Raw genomic sequence first — 8,857 nt, forward strand, 5'->3', positions numbered from 1 at the left:
CAAGGGGCCTTGCCCCAGGGAGCAAACGTATGGGCTGCCTGCCAGCGCCGATGCTTGTCAAGGTGTCTTTTTCGTTCTGACGTGCAGTTTTGCAAAACTGCGACCCACCGCTAGGAACGAGGGGGCATAGCCGTGTGCTGTGGCACAGGAGTCGAGAAACGCCGCTCTCAGGGGCTGTCTAAAAGCCAGGGCATAGCGCCAGCCCTGTGGATCCATGGCGGAGGGCAAATGGAAACCGTGCCACTGTTCGCGCTCTGTCACCACTCAGCTTTTTAGCAGCGCCATTTGGTGAGTGGGGATGGGAGTGGAGGGGGCTGACTGGCCTCCTTCCTTCAATCTAGTCATTGCCGGGGAGGGGGTATATCTCCGACTTGGGGCAGGAGCATAGGTATCTAGGGCACCATGGGCCGGCCTGGAAGCAGAGCCCAGCTCAGGACAACAGCAAATGGGGGGTGGGGCTGGTGGGGCAGCCTGATGGGGGTGAAGGGAGATTATTCAGGCTCCAATCTGCAAAGCAGGGCCTGGCCTAGTTAGAGCCTTCGCAGCCCCCGGTAGGGTCTCTAATGGGGCAAGCAAGCCCTGCCCCCTAGCAGCGCATGGCAAGGGAGAGAGGCCGGCAGAGGGTTTCCTTGCAAAGGCCCACAAAGGATCGAGAGGGAAGTTCCTGTAGGGTCGCCAGCGAGTCCCTCAGAGCGGCTCAGGTCCCCCGGATGCTGGAACGACTGTGGCGATGGCGGGGGCGCGGGGCCCCCTCCACCAGACCTCGCTAGCGGGAGGACAACATCATGACAAACTCTGAGAGAGACAAGGGAGAGGTAGAATGAGCCAAAGCCAGCACCTCCCGCCCCTCATCCAGCGCCGCACAGCCCGACGGCCCTGCGCTGGGCTTCCCGCCTGCTCCATCCCCCTGTACCCCTTCCACAGCTCTCTGGGCCCGGCGGCTGCCCAGCCCAAGCTGCACAAGTGGTGTTTCCGCAGCTCAGAGCCGAGGAGAGCAGGGCGAGGGGCTGGGGCCGCCCACAAGCAGGAGCTGCACACGCCCCCACTCCCTGGGAGGCAGGAGATTGTCCCCCCCGACTCCAAGCACTCTGCACCCCTCCTAGCTCCGGCTCCCTCCTCTCCTCCGGCCAACGCCCACCCCTCACGCAGGCAGCTCTGCCCCCCAGGTGCCCCCCACCCCAACCTTGTGAAAAACCAGCCCTCCTGGAGCTACAGAGTGTTCCTGAGGCTGGGGCAAGGCGGGGCTGGTTACCCAGGGCTCTGACCTTATCCTGCCTGTGGGTGCAGGGCCCAGCCCCAGTAAGCACAAGGGGAAGAGCACAGAGATGCTGGGGGTGGAGGGGGGATCATAGGAAGACATCTCGCTGGCAGGGAGAGGAGCAGTCGGGGATGAGCGCTCACTGCAGAGAGGAGGTATCGCCCGGGCTCTGTGTGGAGAGGGGGTCCCATGGCCAGTGGTGGGAGGCACTGTGCAGCCAGTGGGGAAGGAGGGGGACCCCAAGGCAGGGTCATCCCTGGGAGTCAGTGGGGGGGAGGGTGGGCTGCAGAGGGTCTCTCACCATCGAAGTCAACACGGCCGTCCCCATTGAGGTCCACGTCCCGCAGAATCTCCTCCACCTCCTGGGAGGGGAGCTGCTCCCCCAGCAGGCCCACGATGGCGTCCTTCAGCTCCGTGCCGCTGATCTCCCCGTCCCCGTTCACATCAAACTTGGGGGGCAGGAGAGAGGCAGAGAACGGGGTGAGGCTGGAGGGGCGCGCTCCCTGCCCCAGCCCCCTGCGCCCACGTTCTCCTTCTCCTGACACCCCCATACCTCACGGAAGGCAATCTTGAGCTCACGCACCCCCACCATGTGGGCCGTCTCCTCCCGCAGCTTCGGCCCCATCATCTCCACAAAGTCCTCGAAGTCCACGCGCCCGCCCACTGCGCGAGAGACGCGGAGGTCAGTGCCCGGCCCCTGCCACGGGCAGGGTCCCACAGGGAACTGTATGAGGGAAGCCCGGTGGGGGGGGGGCATCCTTGGGGCAGGTCCCAGGGGAGCCATGTGCATGCAGGGATCTCCCTGGGGCAAAGTCAGGGCTCTGTAGCTAACACAGCCGTGTGAGAGATGGGAGGGTGGTCTCTTTGGAGCGGTGGTAGGTCCCACAGAGGAGCTGTGTGACCAGTGGGTTGTTCTGGGGCAGGGGCAAGTCCGACAGAGACACTGTGTGAGCAGTCAGCGGGGGGTCTCTGGGGCTGGGTCAGGTCCCACATGGGAGCAGTGGGGGTGTCTCTGAGGCTGGGGCAGGTCCCACAGAGGAGCTGTGTGAGTCGGGGGGGGGTCTCTGTGGCAGGGGCAGGTCCCACAGAGGAGCTGTGTAAGTCGGGGGGGGTCTCTGTGGCAGGGGCAGGTCCCACAGAGGAGCTGTGTGAGTTGGGTGGGGGTCTCTGTGGCAGGGGCGGGTCCCACAGAGGAGCTGTGTGAGTCGGGGGGTGTCTCTGTGGCAGGGGCAGGTCCCACAGAGGAGCTGTGTAAGTCGGGGGGGGTCTCTGTGGCAGGGGCAGGTCCCACAGAGGAGCTGTGTGAGTTGGGTGGGGGTCTCTGTGGCAGGGGCGGGTCCCACAGAGGAGCTGTGTGAGTCGGCGGGGGTGGGTCTCTGTGGCAGGGGCAGGTCCCACAGAGGAGCTGTGTGAGTTGGGTGGGGGTCTCTGTGGCAGGGGCAGGTCCCACAGAGGAGCTGTGTGAGTCGGCGGGGGGGGTCTCTCTGGCAGGGGCAGGTCCCACAGAAGAGCTGTGTGAGTCGGGGGGGGGGTCTCTGTGGCAGGGGCGGGTCCCACAGAGGAGCTGTGTGAGTCGGGGGAGGTCTCTTTGGGACGGGGAAGATCCCCAGGAGGCAACAAGGAGGGGTGCAGTGGGGGCAGGGACCCCTGGGGGCACCGCCACCCCCCGACTCACTTCTCATCTTGATGTGCTGGGAGATCTCGATGAGCTCCATCTCGGTGGGCATGTAGCCCATGGTGCGCATGCACTCGCCCAGGTCCTTGTAGCTCACGAAGCCGTCCTGGTCTGTGTCGAACTCCTTGAAGGCGTCCAGCAGCTCTGCCACAAGGAGGAGCCAGAGCTGTGCTCAGCGGTGGGGTGGCCAGTACAATGCACCTACCCTGGGTGTCTCCAGGGAACCTGGTCGTGGGGAGGTGACAACTGGCTCCGAATCGGCCATAGGGTGCATGGAGGGCGAGCCCCTCCTTTGGCCAAGGCAGTGATGCTCACCTGCAGCTGGTGAGGGGTACCATGACTAGCCTGGCTACCAGCAGGGGCGCCCCCTAGTGGTCATTCCCATTGATCCATGCTGGGGGCCTGTGTGGCTCAGAGTCCTCTGCTGTAGGCCAGGCACGTCTGGCTCTGCACTGAGACAATCTAGCCCAGGATGGAGTCATAACTGGGACCATCTCACCCACCCTCCACCCAGGGTAGCAGGCACTGTGCCTGTCCTTCTGTCCCTGGCCCGTGAACCACACGACCTGAGCATGGCAGAGGCAGGCACGACCCACTGCCCCATCTCTGAGGGAGCAAACAGACGTGCCTGGGTCCCAGTGCCCCCCCAATAGGGGCAGCCCCCAACTCTACTGCAGCCAGGGATCCCCCCAACTCACCATCCAGCTCTACCGGGGACAGATCCCTTTCCTAAGGGCAGAAAGAAAAGCAGGTGGTTAGACCCCCGGGATGCAGGGAGATGCCCTGGGCTGGCTGCTCCGATATGGAGCTGGAGCCAAGGAGACGCTCCCCAAAAGCTTCACACCTGCAAGCCATGCCAGCAGGGCAAACGGTGCCAAAAGCCAGGGCAGGTGCAGGGGAGCTATAAAGGGTGGGGGGCTAGGAGGTGCTGTACCCCCTGAATTTTGAACCAGGGATCTTCTCACCCTAGCCCCAAAGAGAGCTTTTAATGCAACACGGGTAGAGGGAAAAGCACAGCCCTTCTGACAGGGAGTTAGCTTCTAAACAGAGGCAGGGTGATAAGCTAGCCAAAGGCTTGTCACGAAAGTGACCTAAGGCTTGGGCTACACAAGGACAGAAAGTTGATCTCAGATACACAATTTTACCTCTGCCGTTAGCATAGCTAGAATCAACGTCTCAGGATCGGCCACCTGCCCTGTGTAGTTCTGGGCTCTTTGGACTCACACCAATGTCCCTTGCTCCATGCAACAGTGTGGCGTAGCAGGGTCGACGGCCGAGCCCAGAGAGATTGATCGCAGCGCACTGACCCCCGTGTAAATATAGACATACACTCAGAAAGCGTTGTCAGGTTTTGGGCTTGTCTAAACTAGGTTGTTCTTTTGGGGTTGGGGAGGGGAGTCTTTTTTCAGGAAAACAACCTCCTTGTGTCCACACAGCAAAGCTTGTTATTCTGGAATAACAGGGCATTTAACTTGGCATAGTAACTCCACCCAAAGGAACGGCTTTCGCCGACCCCCTCCCTTCCAATTTCAAACTGAACTCCGTGTGTACAAAGGAAAGGTAATTATATCTTATTTGGCCCCTGGGGAGACCTCCCACCATGGCACTTATTTTGAAATCGGGTTTTCATGCGTGAATGCTCAGTTACACAATGCTCTGGCAGCGTGAAGGCTCGTTCCAGAAATAAGTTATTTCAACATTAGAACATGAAATAAGTTATTTCTTAAAAACCCTGTGGTATAGACAGCGCCTAAGGAAGCATTGGCAGATATTCCAGTCGAAAGATGGGAAACTAAGGGTGGGCTAGCAGGACAGTTGTGCAAGAGATATTAGAAGCAGAGTTGGGTGTGGAGGCTAGATACAGTTAATATTCTTTAAACTAAATCTGAAATCACTTAATTAAGAAAAAATCAAGAAAGGACTGCGCCCTAGGAGTGAAAGGAGAATGCCAGCAGAAACCCAGCAACAGCGTGAGCTCTACCCTGTCTACTGCACCCAGCGTAGCATGTTAGCAGGCAGCAGGTTCAAAACAAAGGAAAGTCGCTCTTCGCACAAGGCGCACACAACCTGTGGAACTCCTTGCCAGTGGATGTTACGAAGAACTAGACAATAACAGGATTTTAAGAAGAGCTACATTGGCTCATGGAGGATAGGTGACTATTAGGCAGGCTCGGCAGAGATCCAATAGCATATTCTGCATGGACCTCGCCTGTCTAGCAGGAGCTGGGACTGGGCAAAGGGCTGAATCACTCAGTGGGTGCCTGTTGTGTTCATTCCCTCTGACACACCTAGCACGGGCCAGTCAGAAGACAGGACACTGGGTGAGAGGGGTCATTGGTCTGACCCCGCCTGGCTATTCTGATGTTCTTACATAGAACCCGGACATATCTCCCCCCCACCGCTCCCTCGAAACCCACTAGACCCCTCTCCTCGCCAGGGGCTGAGCTGCACCTGGGAGATCTGATAGGGGCTGTCTCTGCAGACACAGTAACAAATTAAGATGATATTCAGCAAATCCTCGATTTTATGGACCCCGATTTCACAGAGTTCGGGAACAACGGACGTCCCCCCATTGCTCCCGAAGTCCACTGGGGTCCATAAAATCAATCCCCCCGAAAAAAAAAGAAAGGACTTACCGCTATTGCAGCCCGGAGGAGCCACCACCTCCACCTCCTCCACCTCAGCCACCATGAGCACTTGGGGGCTCTGGTGGTGACTCCTTCAGGCCGTGCGGTGGCCCCTCCAGCTGTGCGCGGCCAGGCAGATCCAGCCATGCAAAGGGGCGCCTCCAGCTGTGAGCAGCTGGTCGCCTCCAGCCGCGTGCAGCAGAGCGGGTCTGGCTGCATGGTGAGGCGCCTCCAGCCATGTGTAGCCGGGTACCTTCTGCCATAAGGCAGCTGCACGCGCATGGCCAGGAGCCGCATGCAGTAAAGTGGCTCCGGCAGGGCGCCTGCAGAGACATGACAGGTTCCACCAGCCCCTCCAGTGCGTGGTGGAGTTCAGGGGTGTTTTTTTGGGGGGGGAGGGCTGGGGCTGGGGGAGCCTGGCAGGGGCAGGTGGGCAGGTCAACCCTGGCATATCACAGACTTTTGGTAATAGCGGACAACCTTCCTCCCCATTTGTCCGCTACAGCGAGGGTTTACTGTGTTCACATTTCAGACCGCGCGGTGCCCCTGCAGTGACTCGCCACAAGATGCCAGAACATGTTGTTATGAGAGCTGAGTGCGTTTAATGTGTGCCCTCCCTGTCACACAGGGCCGGGAGGCAGGGCTCCTGTCAGCTAACGGCTCGATGATCCGCCAGAAAACAGGCGTTTTCCAGGTCCTAAATAGCCCCTGGAGCCCAGCCAAAGTCAGAAACAGCGCCCCGGGCGGGTGACAGTGGGGAAGGGGTAAAACAGGCCCTGTCCCAGAAGGGCATGAGCAAGGGGGGGACAGAGGGTGGCGCAGTCCCCTAAGCAAGCAGAGGTCAAGGTGGGGCTCTGCGCACGGGGGTACCTGTGGCAGCTGGGGGCTCTGTGCTAACGCCCCCACCGCACTCTGGCCTCCGCCTGCCCTTTGCCCCATGAGGGTGCCAGCCTTGGACAGCAGCGGCAGCACGGGCAGAGCCGCACGCCGCCAGCCCCACAGCCAGGCCAGTGCCCCACGGCAGCCTGCCTCCGCCACTGGCCCCACACCATTCAGCACCCGAGCCAGGCATCCCTCCCGCCACAGGGCTGGGTAGGAGCCAGCACCGGCTAGCGGGGAAAGGCCCTGTGCCCCATTCGCTGCCCCCCAGCTTGGCAGTGCCCCCCCAAATGTGGGGGGTGGGTATGGATCTGAGCCAAGACTCTGACATTCTGCAGGAGAAAGGGGCATGGGGGCGTCTCATCTCAGTGCGCACGCGATGTTAGGGTACAGCGTGGGAGGGGCGGGCGGGAGATGCTGTCGAGGTGTCACCTTCATTTAGAAGCCACAGAAGTGGGTGAGAAATCCCAGCCAAAATTAACCTGCTGAAGCTGGGATTAAGGGGATTGCAGGCAAAGCTGTGATCTCCAGCCCAGCCGGGCTGAACAGCCAGACCCCGGCTCCCAGCCCATCCAATACTCTGGCCCACTGCCCACTGCCAGGCCCTGCTCCCCCTCCATCCCCTGAGGGCTCTGCTCTGCTCCCCCAGCACTGACTGGCCCTTGGCAGAATGGCCTTGGTGGGCTGCCAGCAGGAGGCTGAGAAAGGGCTATTTATGCTGGCTCGTTGGGGTGGCAGGGTGCAGGCAGCAGGCTTCTGTTAAGCCCCATGGGCATCATATCACACTGCAGCCCACTCAGCCACAGGGGCAGAGAAGGCCCCGGGGGGCTGGGCACCAGCCCTCTGGGCTCTGGGCCCCAGGGAGAGAGGGGCACCAGTGGGCTGCCCCAGTTGCCATCTGGGAGTGAGGATCCCTGGCCCACCAAGGCCAGCAGTGCCCCATCTGCCCCCGCCACCTTCCCCGAATCTGCCCAGCCCCTCCCCCTCTGGGAAACCTGGGGGCTGGGGGCCTGCCCCTCCAGCACTGTACTGGGCATTGGAGACCTGTACCCAGTTCCCAACCACCCTGCACTGCTGCCCCGTCCCACCCTACCGTTCGCCCCACATGACCAGCCGTAGCCCTCCCCACCCACCCACCCCATCCAGCTAGCCATGTTCCCCCCACCCCACAGTGCCCCCAACCAACCCCCTCCAACCAACCATTCCCCACTGCCCCCTGCTGCCCCTCCCCCACAGCCCCAACCACCCCCCCCACCGCGCATGCCAGCGCTTCTCACCCCCCTGCCCGGCTCTCTCCATTCCTGTTCTCCCCTGGCATCTTCTTACCCGCCTTGCCCCCACCCCTTTTGGTGCTCATCTTTCACCCTCCTCCCCTAGTGCCAGCCCCCCCTGCATCAAAGTCTGGCCCCCACCTGCTGTGCCCACATCCCTGTATCCCAGCCCATCAGCCGTATCTCTGCTGCCACCCCTTGGGAATCCATGCCCTGCCCCCCACATCCTCATCTCACCCTGCCCCCTCATACCCTGCGCTCCTCCAGCCCCCATGCTGTACTCCCTCCCTGCTCCCAGTCCTCACGGCCCTGCCCCACACTCAGCGCCCCTACCCAGCTCCCTCCCAGCACCCCATGCCCTGCGCCCCGTGTGCCCCACCCTGCTCTTCCCCAGGCCCGCGCACCCGGCCGAAGACGGTGTTGAGGAAGGGCGAGTAGGCCTTGGTGGCTTCGGCATTGGCGTCGCTGTGGTCCTTCCTGCCATGCTTGCGCCCATGGCCGGAGTGCAGGCGGCTGTGCGACTCAGCGCCGGGGCTCTTGCTGGCCTTGGGCTCCTCCTTGTCCTTGGGGGTTGCCTGCCCCCCGTGATCCGGGTTCGGCCCCTCTTTGTGCGCCTCCGACTTGGCCGTGCCAGGCCGCTTGTGGGGCATGAGGCCGGGCAGCGGGGCACAGCAGTCGGCTCCGGGATGGGCACAGACCGAGGAGACAGGGCGGCAGGGCCTTAAGAAGGAGCCAGAGAAATCCTCTTATTTCCCCACCCCCACCCACGGGAGTGCCAGGGCTGGGGGCAAAGCCAATTAGCCGGGATCACAGGCAGGAAACGGGCAGCTCAGCCACTGCAGCGCCAGCCCCACCTGCGGGGACCTCTGCCCCCCCGCCCCAGTGCCCCCGGCATGCCCTAGCTCCCTGGCCCTGCTGCCCTCCCTCACCATTGCGCCGCTCCCCCAGACCTCCTTCGCCTCCATGGCTCCCCGCCCCACAGCTCACCTGCCCCCCACCCCCTCCTGTGGTGCCATCCCATCACTCCTGCTCTCCCCGCCTCTGCCCCCTCTCTCGCCTTCAGCTGCTCACCCAGCCCCACACACCCTGGGCCACTTGCCAAAACTGGGGTCTCTGGCTGGGGAGGGCGGGGCTGGGCAGGGCAGGC

At 62.1% G+C, this 8,857-nt stretch overlaps 1 protein-coding gene across 1 annotated transcript; it reads right to left on the bottom strand.

The window, feature by feature from the left end:
• Window positions 1-284: 284 nt before the first annotated feature.
• CABP4 (calcium binding protein 4) lies at window positions 285-8,360 on the bottom strand. Its single transcript, XM_074996037.1, has 6 exons — window positions 8,115-8,360; window positions 3,632-3,662; window positions 2,934-3,077; window positions 1,812-1,921; window positions 1,560-1,707; window positions 285-795 (listed from the first exon to the last, which is right to left on the bottom strand). Exons 1-6 carry the CDS (start codon window positions 8,358-8,360, stop codon window positions 767-769), a joined length of 708 nt encoding a protein of 235 aa, XP_074852138.1. The 3' UTR covers window positions 285-766.
• Between the last annotated feature and the right edge of the window lie 497 nt (window positions 8,361-8,857).

This window comes from Carettochelys insculpta, chromosome 6 (assembly GCF_033958435.1).
Source record: "Carettochelys insculpta isolate YL-2023 chromosome 6, ASM3395843v1, whole genome shotgun sequence".
Taxonomy (NCBI): Eukaryota; Metazoa; Chordata; order Testudines; family Carettochelyidae; genus Carettochelys; species Carettochelys insculpta.